Source organism: Chrysemys picta, chromosome 3 (genome assembly GCF_011386835.1).
Source record: "Chrysemys picta bellii isolate R12L10 chromosome 3, ASM1138683v2, whole genome shotgun sequence".
Classification (NCBI taxonomy): domain Eukaryota; kingdom Metazoa; phylum Chordata; order Testudines; family Emydidae; genus Chrysemys; species Chrysemys picta.
This window is the reverse complement of record NC_088793.1, coordinates 109660748-109681259: the sequence shown is the minus strand read 5'-3', so window position 1 is coordinate 109681259 and position 20512 is coordinate 109660748. Positions and strand designations below refer to the sequence as shown.

The following is a 20512-nucleotide window of genomic DNA, read 5'->3' as shown; positions in this document are numbered from 1 at the left end:
GTGTCCATGATTTGAATGGCCTAACCATAATAATTTTAGCTTTTGTTCAAACCCATTTGAGTGCACTAAGCTGACTGTGACACTTAAAGGCTTCCTCCCACCACGCCCCCAAATTCTTACCAAGTGACTCAATTCTTCATAGCGGGCATTGAAAGCCTCCAATTTTTCACTGATGATGTCATCAAGAATCCCTCCATCAATCAACGTCTGACCAAGCTCCCGAATCTGGGTTCGATTATCAGCTGGATGACGCAGGACAGATTCCAGGGACTAAACAATGGAGAAAAACAATTGTTAGGATGCAGAATTCTGCTTTGTTTTTAGAATTCAAATTTTGATTGTATGCACAGCACTTTTTATACTTCAAATGTCCTCTAACAGAATGAGTTAGGTACTGCTAGTGCAGTGACTGTAGAGGGCAAGTTCAACAATCATTTTTTCAACAGGTAAGTCACAGCACTTATTTTCTATTCACAACTATTCCAAAATGAAGGCTACTGGGAAGACTTAGCAATTTATAGGGGGCAGAAAATAACATGCAACTGTATCTCTAAATGATACAAAGTACAATAAGATTACCAGGAAGGCTAAAGTTTTTCTTTTCACTGGTTATCTTTACAATTATCTGTACTGTAGATTTAAATAAATGATATATTCATTTGACATAGGAAATGAAAAGTTCAATATAAATTTTTGTCTTCAACTGAGGTTTATTTAGACATTTCTTAACAGAGCTATATGAAAAGTCACCAACCCAATAGGATGACTAATACCTCAAGAGCTTCATTGACAGTATTCAATTTATCAGGCAGATTTTCTGTGCTTTGTACCCTTTCCTCCAAAGAGTTTAGCCAAGCGGTTTCTAGGTCCAGATACTGAAGCAGCTCAACCCAACAGGACCATACCTCCTAAAGGTAATAGAAAAACTGAAATTAGCCTGTAGAGCATTTATTCAGATGCCTATGAGTGTTCTAAGTGTGAACAGATTTGCCTACGACACTAGAACAATGAGCACTATTATTCATAAATGCAACAAAATTCAGACACACACATTACAGGTTCTGTAGGTTAGGTTCTGGAGTTGGATTTTTTTTTTTTTAATTGGCTCCTGGACACACAAGAATATTTATAAAAAAAAAAGAAAAAAAAGTGTTTCATAATGTAAAGAATCTAGATATCTGCAAATCACGTAATGCAACATATGAAATTTACCTGCAGAATTACTATATATACTCAGATTATCACACCATACAACTCATCTTTCCTTTGTAAAAATGACCACATTTACGCCTAACCCACACAAACCTATACTTATTTCAGTTTTATTATTAGAGTTACATGAAAAAGGATAAATAATAATGTTGCTCTGGAGATTCTTTTTGCCATTTTGGAAACAGTGGCGATAGATAACAGAGCTGTGTGACAGCACTCCTTGATCTGTGGGCCTAGTTACTGGACAGAGTATAAAAGCAAAACTAGGTGGTTCCGTGTGGATTCCAGTAACCTACCCCTGAAGAAAAAAAGCGACAGCAAACTCTGTGTACACAAAGGATATTGGATTTAATGATGAAACCTCACATTTTAAGTGTTCATCGCCATCTTTTTCCTGTGCCTTTTTCCTGAGTTTTATTAATTTGAGAGCTATGAATCATACCTCTAAAGTGTGGCATTTCCCCCGGATTCGATTACACAGTAGTTGGTAGTTCTCTAACACAACGTTAAGTTCGGATGTCAAGTGCTGACCACCAGATGGCACTTTTGCAGCTAACACCTTGATACTGTCTTTCAAAATCTTCACGCGCACTTCTTTCTGCAACACATCCTCTTTCGCTCTCTAGTCAAAAAGATGTATTACCTGATCAGCCTCTGTTTAACTCAGTGTTCCCCACTAATAGTTAACATAAAACAAACCAAAACAATGTAATCTGATAACTAACCATTAAACATTATTCTAATTATAGGCTTAAAAGGCTCATCCTTATATTGCTATGCTTGCATATGAATGGACCAAATTCTGACTTGTACACATTTTGACTGAAGGCCTTGCGTCTGTGTGTGTTTGTGCATATTTTACATACACACACCGATGGTAAACAAATACACACAGAATGGTCTATTGAGAGAGTAGGGAGTTTCCCAAGACTTCTGAGCAGTGGAAGATTAAGACATATGCTGTTGATATGTGGATCTGAATCTTGGCTGGCAGAACTTAATTCCAACAGAACTTAGACCCCAAAAGACCCATGGGCAATAAGGGATATGAGAGAGAAGCACAAAGTGAAGTCAGTGGAGATTCAGGTGGGAAATGGATTGTTGGCCCAAGCTATCTTATATTACGTCTTGTGCTGAAATTTACCACACTGCAATATTATGCATCAGAAGACACCACATAATGCAAGCAGAGTAACATGCTAAATAGAAGTTAAGTGGCAGCAAAGGGCAGCACACACATCAAGCCAAGGACTGAGGCAGTTTGGTCCATAAGAGAATGACAACATGAAGTGACAGCCTCCTTACCAGAAAAGATATCATCCCTCTGGGTCAGAAAAGGTAGAGATAGGTTAGACACTACAAAAATATGCTGCCCTTGGGGTCCTTTTCTCATCTTTCTCTGTAGGCCCTCACCTCCCCAGTTTGGACTATATGCACACGGTTCTATTCATGAATTCTTTTAGGATGGGATTTTCAAAAGTGCTCATCATTGGTTTAATTCTTCTCCCATTGAAGGCAATGGGAGTTTTACTATCAATTTCAATGACAATGGAATTAGGCTTTTGAAAATCCTTGAAAAGATAGAGATTTCTTTTCCTTTCAAATATTAAATTCAATCCCAAAATAATACTTCATCTCTAACTAAACTCTTCTGTTTTTGATAAAGGGTATCTGCTGAAACTATGGTTAACCATCTAGATTACTACAATGTCCTTATCACATTAAGTAGTATAGGGTATGAATCTGGACTAAACTGACACAGACTGCACTCAGATTTCTCAGATATTTATTCTACTGAAAAAGATGTGAGGAGGTCCTCTGGCCTGTGTTATTCAGGATGTCAGATTAGAAGATCGTTATAGTCTCTCATGGCCTTGACATCTATGAAAAGCCCTTGCTGAAAACTGCTTCACAAAGACCCCTTGAGAAGAGCAATTTACAACTCTGAATATAGATTTGTCAGTATAGTAGAAAGTAAAAGTAGACCCTATATTTAGTATTCCACTGGTTAACCTGGGTCTATAATTGTTTTAATCCAGACAAAAATGCTCTTGTCAGTTCTGTACCTTCACCAAAAAGATTAGATCATATAGCCATCTGTTGGCTCAATTATCTATATTCAACTAGAATAGATATTTTAAATTTGGGACTACAGGCCTGAAAGTTGAAAGGAGCAGGGACAGGGCTGCTTTCAGAACTATTTGCCTAGTCTTCACTTACCGGCTGGTCCGGAGGCACGCAATCGATGTTCTGTGATCGATTTATCGCGTCTGGTTAAGACGCGATAAATCGATCCCGGATCGATCCCGGAAGTGCCCACAATCGGCGCCGGTACTCCAGCTCTCCGAGAGGAGTACGCAGCGTCGACGGGGGGAGACTTCCGGCCGCGTCTGGACCCCGGTAAGTCCGGACTAAGGTACTTCGAATTCAGCTACGTTATTAACGTAGCTGAATTTGCGTACCTTAGTCCAAAGTCCGGACTAAGTGGGGACCAGCCCAAAGTCACAAATTTGTCTTGGTTCCAAAATACAAAGCAAATTTGTTTCAATTTTTTTCCCCCACATGGAGACACTATATTTATTCAAGGACATATAGGACTTTGACCCAATTGCTGTAAGCGGATGGATCAGTTTCCAGAATTGCTAATTTACTAAGTATAATACCACATTTTCTTTTCCCCCCACTCAATTTTCGGCTCCTGCAATAAATTTCTATTGTTCTCACTTTTCACATCTTTCCTTCTCCCCACCCCCACCCCAAACCCACTTTCCTACAGACACCAACCCTGCTTGTCGGTCAGGGTGAGTAGCCTTTTGTTATGGAACTCTTGCTGCTCTTTGCCCAATGAGAAAATCTGCTTATTCAGTCTGTGTTTTAAAAATTAAAATTCCATCAAGTGTAGTTGAAGAATAGCACTAATCTTATCATGAGCAGGACTCCCTTCCATGTAAGCAATCATCATATCAAACTCAAGGTAAGCCCCCAGACAAAAAGTGTTAAGTGTTGTGTTTTATTTGTTTGTGCGTAACCAGGTCTTTGTAATGATCTAGTATTTCTGACCTTCATTTCCTCTACAGCATTCTCTAGTTCTTCTGGAGATTTGTACTCAAAATCTCTCTCCAAGTACTCCTCTTCAGCCTGCGTCATCCATTCTTGCATCTCTGCCAAATCCTTCTTCAAGTTTACAGTTTTTTCCTGACTTTCAGACAACCGATTTTTCTGACTAACAATCTAGAAATGCCAATAAGAAAAGTTAAGGTGGTTTCACTATTTGAAGTTGCTCACATCATTTGAAAAGCATTTTAACATAGGCTCAAAGTCAAGTGCAGCTAATTAAATGCCCTCAACCAAAACATTTTTTACAGTTCTCTTTTTAGATAAAAAGATTCAGAATGACTAAAATGAAACACATGAGCTGGTAAAAGAATTATTCTTGATCAGTCATCTTTTCTTTTGCTTTACCATTGTATCAACAACTTTTTGAAATTATAAACATTTAAAAATTAGAAACAGACATTTACCTCAAAAAGTACAGTGCCAAAGTAAAGCATTGATTCCTTGAACAAGCTCATCATACCATTTTTTCCTAACAAGCTACAATATCTTAAAACTACAAATTTCCTTTTTAAACAGATTTTATAAATGGGATGTTACATCTAAAGGCTTGACTATTCTATTGTTACGCTACTACCCATCTAGCCCATTAACACCCATAGAGTGAAAAAGCAATTAACTATTAACAGTACCAGATAAGATAAAACAAATAAGTAGTAATGCTATCAGTTACTGACCTGTTTGCTCAGTTTCTCCCATTGTGCCTGGCAGTCTAATAGCCTAGATTTTATCCAGGTATCAACTCCTACAACAGGCTGGCTTCTTAAAGTGGACTCTACTTCTTTCATCTCTTTCAAAGACAGCTCAGTCTTTTCCATTTCATTAACAAACATCTGAACATGTATCAGAAAAAGAACATGTTAATCTCTATTATGGGAGTACACTACTTATGCATTCATTTTTGTAAGACATCTGTGTGATATGCATTCTTGTCACTTTAATTTTTCCAAATACATTTGTATTAAAGGCAATGAGACACCAAAATGATATATGGATAGGATTGATATTTAGTCAGCAGAGTGTGTACCAAACTAATGTGCCTAAGGCATAATATACACTACATAACTATAGCACACCTGACTCAGTCATTACATCATTCAAATTAATATTCCAAAAATGTCAAATGCCTATATTATCCCCTTGGAATGCCATGGGTTTGAAGAGGATGCACAAGTCTTTTGGACATTTCTAAATTTCCAGCAACCAGGGAAAAACAACAACAAACTGACTACATTTCAGGGTTTATTCACATGCTCTCAGCCAAAATTCATAACCATTGGGGGATAACACTACAAGCCATTGATTGGGAAGAAAGGATGAGTAATTTCAGAACTGGGGAGTTGGGAGATTTGAATGTGATTCTTGACTCTGCGCAGGACTTCCTTTATTACTAAGGAAAGTAACTTTTTCCTCTGTCCCAGTTCCCTCATCCATAAAATGTAGGAAACACTTACCTATCTATCATGGCAGTTGTGAAGCTAAATTATACTAGAAATTTGTAAGCATGCTAGGAGGTTTGGAAGAAGCTCTCTGAACTGCAATGTATTATTAGGGTCAAATGGATTGAAGGGCTAATTGAAAAATACTACCTGGACAAAAAAAGATGAAGACAAAGGGAAAGAATTTTTTGGCATGCTTTACTCTATGTGTCACACACTCTGTTTAATAATAGCAGCAAAATAATAAAGATGAGAAAAACCACTATTGCAGAAGATTCCTTATATCAGCAGAACTCACTGTGCATTGGTCAAGCTGTCTTTGAAGCCCTTCAGAATCTTCTTGGATAGCCTGTTCTTTCATTAAGAAGTCCTTCACACCATCCATCCACTTCTGAATGATTTTTGAATCAGCCTGAATTGAACACAGTAACTCCATGATGAACAGCCAATAACTACAGCATTTCAATAGTTATCAGTAACAAGGGAGGACAATTTTAAAAGCTGCTAGCATGGTTTCAATTTCTGTTCTGTTTGAGAGATTTGTTTCTCACCCTCAGACTTATATGAATGATTGTAAAGTATTACATGCAAGTAACAGAACTTCTAAATACAGACTGCACTGTTCCTGGCCACTAAACAGGTGCACGGAGGAAGGGGGTGAGTATAGGGTTAAGGAGTTTCTGCCCAAACCCTACTGTATGGCCTCTGTGAAGACCAGGCACAACTATAGGCCACTTTTTAGACAGGAGTGCAGGGACTGCCCCCACCATATTCCCCAGGAATGCACATATACCCCAAGGAGGTAGAATCACGAATCCTTTCCCTCCCCATTGCACTGCACTGACACAGGTAGGAAGGGTGCACACTATCTCTTTACAAGGTGCAGTAGCAAGGATGCTTCTCCTCCATGCCTGCTGGGGACCACTGGGAGGCATTTTGCCTTTCTGAGGAACACAGATGTGTAGAAAATGCCATACTTGATCACAAAAATGATCCACTAAATCCAATAGCCTCTCTCTGACAGTGGCCGTGACCAGACATAGGGAAGTCTCTTAACTTTTATCAGTTAGCTTATGCCCTGAAGAATGAAGATTTGTATCCCGGCTAACAATAAAGTTTCATGCTGTCTAACGTAATTGTGGATGTGCAATATTGTTATTTAAGCCTAATATTTTAAAACCCCTGCTATACTCTCTGCTTCAATTATATGTGGGATAAAGAGGGGTTAGCTACACTTTGCAGGAAAAAAGTATTCATTTTCTCATTCTTCAATTTGTTGTCCTTCAGTTTCACTTTATGCTGATGCATCCATCCCAATACAGAGCCGTGCCTTAAAAGCTACAATTGAGCCTTATAAAGTATATATTCCATACTGCATTCCAAAGCTGAAGAAACATGTACCTTACTTCACTGGAACCTTGTAACAATAATACTTTCAGGATCCAAATATTACACTGCCAATTTATAAAAAAATCTCTGCACTGGAAGCCCATTAAAGCACTGCAGTACTTATTTTTGTCCCAAATCCACTATTGGAAAGATTTACGGTTATATTCTTTACATTGTTTTGTTCCTCCTCCAGCTTTTGGAATTTTCTGCAGCTGACTTAAAAACTGATTTCACAAACCAGTCTAAACGACCATAGGAAGCTCCAACAGTGAAACAACAGTTCAGTGTGAAATATGTATTCACTGAGACTAAGATTTGACAATTTACTTAAGCACGTGCTTAACTTTAAGCACATAACTAGTCAAACCAAATGCAATTGGATTATTCACATGCTTTAGACTTAGGTATGTGCTTAAGTACCTTGCTTTCGGATGTTCTTATTCGAAAAAAACAGTACATTAACACTGTTTGCAGTGTTGTTGTAGACATGTTGGTCCCAGAACATAGCAATACAGTGGGTGAGGTAGTGTCTTTGACTGGACCAATTCCTATCAGTGAGAGAGCCAGTCTTCTGAGCTTAAGCAGAGCTCTTCTTCAGGTCTTGGAAATGTGACGCTGAGTACCTCTCTTACACCTGACAGGGAGCTCTGCATGGGCTCAAAGGCTTGTGTTTCACCAACAGGAGTTGGTCCAATAGGAGATATTACTTCACCTACCCTTGTGTCTCAGACAGTTGAGATGAAATTTAATTAAGATGAAACCCCATACTCTGGGTCCCTAAACCTCTGACTGCCAGATGCTGCAACTGGATGATAGGGGATGGATCACTTGATAATTGCCCTGTTCTGTTCATTCCCTCTGAAGCATCTGGCACTGACCACTGTTGGAATACAGGATACTGGGCTAGATGGACCATTGGTCTGACCCAGTATGGGTCTTATGTTCTAGGTTTAATGAAGTAAATACTTACACATCATGGAGAGGGAGAGGGAGAGGGAGAGGGAGAGGGAGAGGGAGAGAAAATGAGTCAGTCAAATGCATAAGGCAAGGTTTTTTTTTTTTTAATTATACCCTAAATTTGGTATGAGCAATTTCATCCCAACTGGAAACAAAGATTAAATGTACTGAATATCAACATGAGTCCCTATAAGAAGCATGTGCAATATTTCTTTGCAGTAGGTTAAAGAAAAATGAAAACAAGAGTATGCAAACAAGAGAACCAAATATTACAATATGGTGGAGATATGATAATCTAGAATAGAATTTGAGGGGGGGGAAGATACTTATCAGCATTCCTTTTAAAACAACTCATGGGACAAAGACATATAATACAACATATATTAAAACTTGGGGCCAGATCATACCACTTATGCTCTCACATGTGGGGTGGTCCTCTCAATGCAGATATGAAGCATTCTGCACAAAACGGGAGCTCACACACTTATTTGGCACACTGCCCCCACCCCCGCCGAGGGCCTCTCTGCTGTCCACTTTCCATGTGGAGAAAAGGAGTGGAGATGGTGAAGGCCAGGGGGACGTATATGGTAAGACCCTTAGAAGCCCCTTCAGAACTCTACCTAAAAAAATAGGACAAACTTGTCTGTATCCTTTCTCCCCAGTGAGTCCCTGCAAGGAGGAACCCAGGGGCAGCTGCAACCATAGAGCAGGAGAGATCCCTGGCCATTCTTTTCCATTACTAGCTGTGCTGCCTGGGAGATATAAGAGGCCAGAGCCACTGCAGGAAGCTGAGGAGATCTGTCAGATTTTGGTGCCTTCATGACAGGGAGGCAAACCCTGCCATGCATGGACAAGACGCTGAGGAGGAATCCTTCTGGATATTTCCACACAACACTCCTTCCCACAGCTATCAATCCAGAGGATGTGCAAGTGTGATGGTCTCTTTACTATTGGGCAAATGATTCCACTCTATTTTCCACAATATTTTCAACTAAAATTTGTAAAGCTGTGCACCATTTAACAAAGCTGAAAAAAATGAATAAGTTTCCTCTCTCATTTCCCAAAGTGAAATCTAAAAACACATTTTAGTCCATGTGCCACTGATGACACACAGAATTCGCTTCCCATAATTAAGGGGACATTCCATGGTCCCTTGTATCACAGTCTGGGAGTCAGGATTTCTATAAGTGGCTCTGCCACTGACCTACTGTAAGACCTTTGATAAGTCACTTCACTCTCTTCGTCTCTGTTGCCTATATGTAAAATGGGGATAATGATATTTGGCAGGTGTAGATCTCAGAACTAAGTGTTCCTATTACTGCAAAATGTACATTTAAAAACATGAGAAAATTGATTAAAAGCAAAACAAAAATCCTTACATAAATGCAAACTAACTTCCTATGTGTGATCACATCTTCATCAGGGATCTCACTTGCTTCAACTCATGTTGCTTCCCATGTCTCTTGCCTACCCACTCATCTATCTGTTTTACTAAGTCTGGGTATGGCTGTAAAATACAATCAACCCATCCAGTTTGGTATCATGTCTCCAACAGTAGCCAGCAGCCGCTGAGTAGTATAGAATATCTATGCAAATACAACTAGTTTACAGATTAGATCCTCCCTCCGCCTGCAATGCAAACTGATCTGCCCAGTCCTAACCACGAAGTTTTTGTTTCAATCTTCATGTTCAAACTATGATGGTTTTTAAACTACAGCATCCCAGGATATCACCACCAATGTATGTACTAACAAAGCTCCTCAAAGGAAATAGGAAGCTACAAATATGCAGCTTTATGTAGGTTTGTTCGTTTATTGATAGCTTTACGAAGCATTCAAGAAATGCTGTGAAAAACTATTGGAAAAAATGTGGGTGTATTAAAAAACACCCACATTTAAGCCCTTTGAAGTCTGTCTCCTCAGGCACCACCACTGCAAATTTCAGAATACTTCAGTACGGTCTCCTCCTGCAGGTTTCTTAAGCTTTTCCCCGCCCCTAAAACTATGTACTGGTACCTAGTTCCCCACGGGGGGGAAAATTCTGTTCTTAGATCTGCACAGCAGAACTCAACTTCAGCATTCTGTTTTCCCTGTGTCTCCAGAACTCCTATTGATATCAGTGGAATATCAGTAGCCTTGACATTAATGGGTGACCCAAACACACAGGGAGAGCAGTACACTAACATTGAGTACTACTGTGAAGATCAGAAAGGAGAATTTTGCCCTCAGCTTGTAACTGTATCACATCACTGAGATAAAGCTGATACAATAACGGAGTACACTATCTTGTTCTCTCGCTCTCGTGTATATGCAAAAGGGAGCATTTCCATTTTCAGGGCCCAATCCTGCACAGGATAAGCATGTTTAAGTGGGTGAACATGGGGATTATTCAAATGACTGCAGTAGATGCTGAATTTGATGTGCAACTAGTTACAAGAAAGATATTGTAATTACAAGAAATTAGAGAGAGTTCTGGAAAGAACTGCAAAACTGAATGAGCTGAGGCAATATTTAAAAAGTTAAGGATAGATAGCTCAGCAAAGTGAGAACTAAGAGGGAACCATTGTAAGTCTACTAGTATTTGAACGATGTGAACACATGGAAGAAGAGGAGTTATTTAGCATGATGAAGGACAATATAACTAGGAAGAATGGGGTGAGATTAAGAAAGGACAATTATAGGCTTAATATCAAGATAAACTTCTTAAAAGAATAAACACCAAAGATTTTGGTTGAAATTCCATCACTTGGCATGTTTAAAACTAGCCTGGGGGAAATCCTGGTAAATTTACCACAGGGAATAATCCTGCCCAGATAGAGAGAATGACTTAAAGGGTCATTTCCAGCTCTAGACTCTAACACAGACTTGCTCACCTTAGGCCTTATCCAACTCACTGAAATCAATGGAAAAGATTGCCATTGACTTCAACAAAAGTAGGATAAGACCACCCCCTGAGCTCAGACCTTCCCTACTTTTTAAGATCCCTCAGATCGGTGCCATGAAAGTAGCAAAAAAGTGAGAGTTTTGATGAAACAGAGTGAACATCTCTTGGCAGAAATGGATTTCCACCTGATCCTGGGCTGCATAAATAATTAAGCAGCAACTATTTTTTAAACAAACCAGGTATTTCTGATCAAGTATATAGACAGCTCCTACTCATCTCAGTACTACAGGTAACAGGACCTACCAGTAATAAATAGAAAGCAGCAGATATCTTCTTTCTAAGAACTCCCTTCACTTCCCTGTGGATTCTATTTACAAGTTTATTAATTAGGGCCATATTTCAGTGATTGTCATACCAATACTATGCCTACTCTCCAATACCCAGAGAGCTTGCCCTGCCAGTTACTCAGCAGTAAACTGGAAGACAGCCCCAGATCTAGGACTAATAATTAGTAAATAACCTAGCAAAATACTCACACGAGCATGTGGGTGTATGCTCCGTTCCTGCAGAGAAGTGGAGCTAGATTTAGCACCACAAGTATGTTTTTCCAAGCTTATGGTAGCAAATAGCAACCATTTTTTTCATTTACCAATCTTAATCAGCTTGTCCAGCTTTAACTAAAACTCTGCAAGCGAGGCCTACGTTACTTAGCTGTATTAACAGCCTCAACTTAGACAAATGTAGGTCTCCACTTGACGAGTTCTTAGTATCAGGGTTGGCCACCACCCAAGCGCCCCCTTGTGCCCCAGAGGTGGCTTTGCAGTACTCCGCTCCTGTAGTCTCCTTCACATGGGTCCTCAAAATCAAGACAGTCCAAAAGAAATTAAAACATTCCTAGCCTGAGGTCCATTTTATTCAGTCATCAGGTATACAAGGGTCCTCCAGGCCCCAACCCCAGTTCAGCATCTCTCTCCCCTCCATTACAGGGCTAACAACTCCTTTTCCCCAGAGCTGGGCACAGTTCAATGTCTCTGCAAGAGTCAAATCTTTCTCGCTACGGCAAGCTAGCTCCTCTGACTGGTGTTTCCTGAGCATTCCCCAGCTAACTGCAGCCATCTGCTGCCATTTGTAGGGAATTTCCTGATCCCGCTACGGTGAAGCTCATCCTGTAATCAGCGCTGATTTAGCCAGAGGCTCAGCAGCCCATGGAACAAACCACCCTGTTACATCCTTGTCCGGATCAAAATTTATTTTTAAGCCTGTATGTGTTCTTCAAGTAAAATGTACATTCTACCCCCAGCCCCCACCCCAAAAGTAGTGGAATCAGAAGAGGAAAGGTTTTTTTTGTTTTGTTTTTTAAGTAAAAACAATTCTATCAGATGATCAAAAAGTAAATCATCAGAGATTTTAAAATGGAGAGACTCATGACAACACTACACTATACTTCAGCATTCCCTGTGATAAGATTTTTATATTCTACTTAAATCTGTGGCCAATACATATTTAATGTTAAAGTCAAACATCAGCTGGATTCATGCTTGCACAGGGAGAAGAAAACGGACTCTTAATAGGTATGTAAACCGATATAAACCCAAATATTTTTCACTTTACCTCAAATATTCTCAGTTTAGAGACAATTTCCTCCAGTAGGTGAACATCTTTAGAAAACTTGTCCCATTGCTCCTGTATACACTTGAACTCTTGCTTGTAGATCTTTGCTATATCAGAGGAAGCATGTTTTTCCAAAGCTTTTGTTTCTGCTGCAAGTTTATCTAGTATAGGTTTCTGGTCTTCTATTGTTTCACAAACAGTCTGCAGGGAGAAAACAGGAAAAAAAATGTACATATGGGTAGTACTTTTAGGGTTACCATATTTCAAGTTCCCAAATAGAGGACACTGCCAGAAGGGGAGGGTTGTGGGGGGAAACGGGGTACAGCAGCCGCCACTCTCTGGCCACCCAGCTCTGAAGGCCGCACCATTGCCAGCAACAGTGGCAAAAGTAAGGGTGGCAGTACCAAATCATGGACACTTGGTCATATTTCAAAAATCGGCCCAGATGGAGACTGGAAAACCAAAAAATATGTCATGTCCAGGAAAACCCAGACCTATGGTAACCCTAAATACTGTGATATACACAGTATGTGCACACATGCAAATAGTCTACATTAAGACATTTGAGTCAAAAGAGGCAGAAAATGGAGCTAAGCTCTCCCTTCATCTTCAGTGTTCCATATATATTGCATGTATCACATAAATCGAAGTACGTTACAGTAAGCACAATGGAAGTAATGGCTACCTTGGCTCTTAGTGCTGCTATACTAGCTGTAATATAGGAAGATTATAGTAATAACAATAGGCATCATGCATTTTTAAAGTTCTAAAGAGTCACAGGATAGGCCAAATACCTAATTTTCAAATATTAATGACAAAGAAAAACCTCACATCCTTTGAGACAGAAATCTAAAATAAGAACCAAGATCACCACAGTTTTACTTAAATCAATCATTTTTGTTAGTGTTCTGAAGTTTGGTTTTTTTAAAGAACCTCACAAAAATACGAATATTTGCACCCATTGCTAACTTGTGATTATCTCTGTCTGATTACATGTACTGTAATGGGGAAGTTTTCTCCTCTATGAATATTTTAACATTTTTAAATTCACCATGTAGTTAGTGAAAAGAGAGACACAGGAAACTTATTTTGTGCTTCCTCTTATGACTGGGACTTGCTTATCAGTCTGTACAAACTGCAAAGTGTCCATCTGATAAGTCTTTTTTCAGGCTGTTTCTGGAAAAAAGATACACTTTCTGTAAAGAAGGTCACTGAGTGGTATAACGATGCCTAACTCAATCCTAACGCAAGGTCTATGCTACAGGCACTTATGGCTCTTTGTAAGTGTGAGGGAAGAGAGCAGACAGACTCGGGTTCCTCCTACTCAACATCATTCTGAGATCTTTGTTGCCCTCCACTATAACTCTCATGTCTCTCATTCTTATACTATCATACATCTGCACAGTATGTCCCTTCGGGTCAATTAGTCACAGAGGTGGAGTGGAATTCTTACACAGAAGTTCAGTTAGACAGATCCCCAGAGACTTAAAAAATGTTACGTTCATGATTTCCAACAGCTCAAGTACTAAAGGCTTCTGCCAACTTTAAATTACACAGCAGCAGTATCAGAAGAGCAAGCTATAGAATTCCTGCCATATCGTAATCGGCTGTCTATAAAGTAAAGCACGGATATCCTCACTTATTAGGACTTTAACACCCAAAACTAACCTCCCCTCAAATAAAATAAACCCAAAAAAGGAAAAAAATTGACCAGTAATTAGTCTTCAGCAGAGTTCCTCCAGCTTCATCCCCGCACTCCTACACTAATGCATAGAAAAAGGTTTCTCCATTACACAGCGTGGTTACAAAAAGGGGTGAGGAGGAGAGAACAGTTAATTTATGGGGACTTTTTTTAAAAAATTAACTATTTGGAGATATGTGTATATATTTAACTACAGCTCTACCCCGATAGAATGCTGTCCTCAGGAGCTAAAAAAATCTTACCGTGTTATAGGTGAAACCACGTTATATCAAACTTGCTTTGATCCGCCGTAATGCGCAGCCCCGCCCTCCTGAAGCACTGCTTTACCACGTTATATCTGAATTCGTGTTATATCGGGTCACGTTATATTGGGGTAGAGGAATATTTGGAGGTATAGACACACACACACACGAAGTGGGAAGTTCGTACATTTATATAACAGCTTTTGACAAAGATATCTACTTACTATTGCACGTATATAAAGTAAGTAAAGTCTCACTTCTCTCTAGCTACAGATGTTTTAAAGCAATTCTCTCCATGGTACCGAAGGGCCAGTACTCTTTGCTTCTGAAAAGCCGCCTGAAAGGCAGGTCTTTCAATAGCTCACAGCTATACTTTACGGTTTAGGATAAAAAAAAAAAGATACATCCCTTACTCAACTGAAATTCCAAGGTGATGCAGGGAAAAAGTTTAAATTATCCCATTGGATTTGGCTAGGGTACACCAAGCACCTCTTGTCACAGATAATCTGGCTAAAACATTGGGATGTAGGATGGGAAAAAGCAGCTGCCAGCTGCATTAATGCTTCTTTGGGGTAAGTAAATTATCAAGACAGCTAAGTTTCTAGATGCAAAAGTGAAAATAAACTTACCTTTGTCTGCTGCAAGGCTCTCTCAACCTTACTCGGGTCACTCACAGCACTCATGATGGATTGTACTTTACTCTCCAATTCATTCAATGTATCCTTCAGTCTCTTCAAAGTGTCCAAGTAATCCTGGCTAGGCTGGCATTCTAGCTCTGTTTTTGATAAAAAGGTTGCGGTTTTTAAAAGAGGGAGGAAATGGGCACACAGTGCTTTTATTTCTAAAAGGAATTAAGCTATATTTCATATATTTGAATGAATGCTAGAACACAAACTCCTGGAGCCATAATACTGATTATCGTGCTAGCAATACAGGCCAAAATATGCAAAGTGCTAGGACTTCATGGGGGTGGTAGTTTTTCTGTAGGTGTAGTTGTTGGTGTTTTTACATAATGAAATATCAGAGGGGTACCTGTGTTAGTCTGTGTCCACAAAAACAATGAGGAGTCTGGTGGTACCTTAAAGACTAACAGATTTATTTGGGCATAAGCTTTTGTGGGTAAAAAACTCACTTCTTCAGATGCATGGAGACATAATGAAAAAAATTTACATAATGAAGAATCAGTAGGGAGGAGGCGGCCTCTTTCTTGCTGCTGTTTTTAATTATACGGCATCTTTAATATCTATAGCATACAGTAGAGTCTTGAAAGGATTATAGGTAACATTTCCAAAAATGCCTAAGTGACTCAAGAGTTGAAATCCCAGTTTCAAAAGTGACTTAGGCACTTAGCAGGTTAGTATGTGTTGTGGACTGTTTGCACATCTTCATTTGTTTTTAGGCTTGGCAGAATTCTTTTTTATATAATTTTGATGGATAATATCATTTATTTTAAGCAATTTTTTTTCATTTTTTATTGATTTAAATTTTCAGTTGTGGGAAATCAGGGGGGATCAGACAATTATTTAAAGGACAGTAGATGCTGAGATTCAAAAAGTAAAAGTTTTATAATAGTTAAAACATTATGTGGATAATTTGTATATCAAAAATAAAGTATATAGTCTTAAGTCAAACTCTAATAAGCTCTCAAAGTAGCATTTTCTAAATTTCCCTGTCTCGAAATTTCAATCATTAAAGGAAATATTTTTTCATCAGTTTGTGTGTGTGAGGTGAAATCAACGTTTATAAACATATACTGATAAAAAACTAATCCTTGCAAGCCTATTTATTTTTAAATTAGGTTTCCTGCTTCTGACTTCTTTGGAATCTCAAAGGATTTGTTTGGCACATTAGTTTGTGTGTTTCAGAAACTATCAACAAAATATTTAATTTAAAATCAGCACTGAACACGATGGTGGCTATCAAAATAGCACTGCAGTATGTGTATTCTCTGGCCTTGGATACATATGCAAATTCTTCACTGCCACCACCAAAAATTAATCAAAAGGCTCACTTTCAACAATGGATTGTTAAAACTATCAGTGCTACTTCATACCATTTCTAATTGAATAATGAGTGAACACTTCTGGAGACAATTAGACCTATCCAGCAGCACCATTTCTCAAAGGAAGCCATATCAGTTTTAAGAGGAAAGCTTTCATGGTATAGCAAGTAAGAGCACAGTTTTAATCAGTGAAACCTGCTGATAAGGAACTTGCAATGAAATGCCATCCCTATTTGAAATAAAATTCAAGTTGCAATTCTCAACAACATTCCTATGGAGCTGTACAAGCTTATAAATTCTGCAGACTCCCAGCACCAGTACTTCTCGCCATTGTAGGAGCTTACAAATAGAAGGAACCTTCAGGATTTATAAGCAATTCAACTCATGTTAAATGACAAAAAACACACTATACTGCACTATATGCAGTTTCCACTATATAAGAAAGTCTCAAACAAACAATAGGTTCTTTTATAAAAGTTTGGAGAGTACTTTGGGGGCAAATACCATGCGCTCCAATCTGCAGACAAACGACACTTTCAAAAACTATAATCTACATTGAATATATTATCTGACCCCTTTAATTGGGATGTGCTTACTAGGTAATAAATGGTTAAAATATATTGTCATTCATAAACAAACAAGCTTACTTCAAATGATTTTCTAGATATTAAAAAAAATCAAGCATATTCCAGTCACATCTTGGCATGATCCACTGCAATGCACATTACCCATATATCTGTTCATACGCACGTGAACTAAGTCATAACAATTAGAAAATAATTCTTTGTCATAATGAGCATGATAAAAACCTATAATTTAAGCATGATCCATGGGAAAGTTTTCTGCCAATGTCAGTTGAAGAGCTCGTTCCTTCTGTGATGCATTAAATAGTTGCCCTAATAGCATAGCATTTTAATATTATTTTTATTGCACTGGAAAGACAGCTTTTCTCCTCCCCCAAATTGATCCAAACTCTTCGATGCATAAAACAAAAGACTATGGGGTGAGGAATCTACTTACAGATCAGTGAACTTGATATTGGGCTGTAAAATATTAAAAGCCACATATTTGTGCACTACATTTAAAATCTCTCAGAAGCCAGTATGCCTGGCTTGAATGTTAATAGTGAAGCTTTAATGATACAGAGAGGCACAGAGAATGTTCCTGAGAAGCAGGTCAAACTCCTAAAAGCTTCAAAGATGGAATTCGTCTTCAGACAAGAATTTCCAAAAAGAATTATGTATGACTAATATGCTCGACAAAGCTGAAAGAGAAAATAAATTTCTTATGCACATTTCAATTTCACAGAACTCTCTATCTTCCATTCTTCAGTGGCATGTGGTTGGCTAATTTACCCTGCACCAAAGTATTATTTATTTCTATAGTGCCATAGGCATACCTAGTTCTTAATCCTGTATCATATACTTCAAATATGTTTTGCTAATTAATTAAATTTAATTTCAGGAATGCATCATCCTTGCATAATCACTTTTCACATTAGGGAAGAACATATTTAGCAAGGCGCATGGAGGAGGTAATCTGGCACTCCAATTTTCTGTTACATTCTACAGGCCTGATCAAACACCCACTGATGTCAATGGAAAGACTCCTGGGAAATTCAGTAGGCTCTGAATCAGGCCCTATACAAATAACTATTTAAATTTAATAGTCAGTACATAGAAAAGCAATTCTTTAATCCAACTATGAACTATCCTGCTTGCACCTTTCTACCAAGTAACAGTAAGTAGCTGTTTCAAGGGGTTCTGAGCTCCCATTTTAGACGTGGTAATGATAGTAGAAGCCCACCATTTTAATCTGCTAAAGTAATTACACACCATGACCTTTCAGTATTTTTAAAAGTTGTTCTTCCATGTATGAGTTTTAGGTAGCTACGCTGATGAAAATAAATGTTGTTTTGAATTAATGCTTGAGGGCCTGATCCAAAGCCCACTGAAGACAATGCAAGCGTTTCTACTAACATGAGTGGACTTTGAATCAGGCCCCTGCCCAGAAATGCCGAAGTTAAGGCTTTGCATGTACACCTTCACTTTAGTCTATGCAGTTACATATTACACTCCTGGTGGGAATTCTGTGACAAAAATTTAAAAATTCTGCACCAAAAATGTAAAAATTCTGCAAATTTTATTTGTCAAAACAACACTATATAATCACACCAGTTTCAAATAGTTTGGTAATTTATTTCAAAATACCTGTGAGCAAGTATGTCTGTAACAATACAGGCACACACAAAAAATATCCCCCAGAAGTAGAGAGTTAAAGAAACCTCTATAACAACTCAGTTCCTGTTTCTCTGCCCCCACCCCTACAGAACCCAGCTGGGGGGGCCAGACATCCCCTACCGCACAGAGCCCAGCCATGGGGCCCCTCCAGCTCAAAAACCTGACACCCCTAACTCCCCCAGAGGCCAGCTGTGGTTCTCCCCCCCCCCCCCCAAGCCCAGCTGTGGCCTCCCAGCCCAGACACTCTCACCCCTACTCCCAGAGGCCAGCTGTGGGGACCCTCCAGACCAGACACTCTCACCCCCTACTCTCCTACAGCCCAGGGATCCAGAGGGAGAAACATCCTGATACTGCGTTCCAGGCTTGCAATGTTTCCTGCACACTTCCTCTTCCTTCAGGGCATGCTGGGAACCCCCCCCCCCAGCCTTGTCTTCTATTTGTGAGCTAGGCTCTGCTGGGTCCAGCAGCCCCTAGTGGCAGCCAACATCTCTGCAACATTTCTGTGGGGGGGAAAGGAAATTCTGCATGCACAGTATTAATTTCTGCAAAATTCTGCATTGCACAGTGGGGCAGAATCCCCCCCAAGAGTAATATTTATTCTGAAGGGCCCCTGCCTTATTTCATGGCAGAGTGAATGGTGAATGAGACTAGAGGCCCCTTACCTCATTCAGTGAGGATGATGTGCACTGCATGAGGTTTAAAACGTTGTAAAGTGAAGCATTTAGCAGTCAAAAAATTCCAAAGTTAAGGACGTCTGTGGAATCTTAACTCTTTGCTACCAATACCAACTTTAGCTGTATTATGTTATAGTCTTGAATGATATGGTCATATCCTGTTTTTCTCCACAGGACCACTGCCTTGTTCAACTCACAAAATGGTTTGTGCACAGAAAATGAGGTAGATGTTCAATATAGCCTAAACTCATAGCACTGAAGGTCCATGATCCAACAGACTATGAAATATCAAACAGCACATATATCACATTACATTTAAATATAGTTCAAGCAGATACTGAAACATAGTTCATATTACTTATGATTTATTTCATGCAGACAAATGCTACTTCTTTGTAAATAAAGATACATATATCCCCATATCATTTACTAAATTTAAAATTGGCTAAAAATTAAAAATATATTAGAAATTTTAATAGTTTCACTTAATGGAAAATAACTGTTACTATCACCTATTTTTTCTGCTTGACAGAACCAGTTACTGAGATTCAGAAGATAAATTCAACAGCACAGACGCTACTTGTGATACCCAGAGCTACTTCTATTACAGTGGTTGCATAGGTGAACTAAAAGGCCATTTCATCCCTATATAGAAGCCAATATTCAAGTACTGATCCATGCACCCACATAAAGAAAGGGTATGTGATTTCACATCACCCTGCCACACACCCCACCTCTATTTAAGTAGTCATGAAGGGTGCAAAAAGATATTGGGATTTTGTGAGATTTAGTTGGTCAGATGAATCCTCTAGAACAGGTTTCAGAGTAGCAGCCGTGTTAGTCTGTATCCGCAAAAAGAAGAACAGGAGTACTTGTGGCACCTTAGAGACTAACAAATTTATTAGAGCATAAGCTTTCGTGGACTACAGCCCACTGTTATGCATCCGAAGAAGTGGGCTGTAGTCCACGAAAGCTTATGCTCTAATAAATTTGTTAGTCTCTAAGGTGCCACAAGTACTCCTGTTCCTCTAGAACAATGGTTCTCAA

The 20512-nt window shown here is 39.0% G+C and overlaps 1 protein-coding gene across 7 annotated transcripts in view; it reads right to left on the bottom strand.

Annotated features, from left to right (window-relative positions):
* Positions 1 to 20512, bottom strand: part of UTRN (utrophin) — a 568432-nt gene that overhangs the window by 381115 nt on the left and 166805 nt on the right. For all 7 annotated transcript variants that reach the window (XM_065588781.1, XM_042848216.2, XM_065588777.1 and 4 more), the window contains 8 exons: positions 15179 to 15324; positions 12606 to 12806; positions 6064 to 6177; positions 5004 to 5159; positions 4273 to 4443; positions 1655 to 1834; positions 774 to 908; positions 121 to 270 (listed from right to left, as the gene is read on the bottom strand). In XM_065588781.1, the coding sequence (XP_065444853.1) occupies positions 121 to 270; positions 774 to 908; positions 1655 to 1834; positions 4273 to 4443; positions 5004 to 5159; positions 6064 to 6177; positions 12606 to 12806; positions 15179 to 15324 (1253 nt within the window). The remainder of the gene's footprint in view (positions 1 to 120; positions 271 to 773; positions 909 to 1654; positions 1835 to 4272; positions 4444 to 5003; positions 5160 to 6063; positions 6178 to 12605; positions 12807 to 15178; positions 15325 to 20512) is intronic.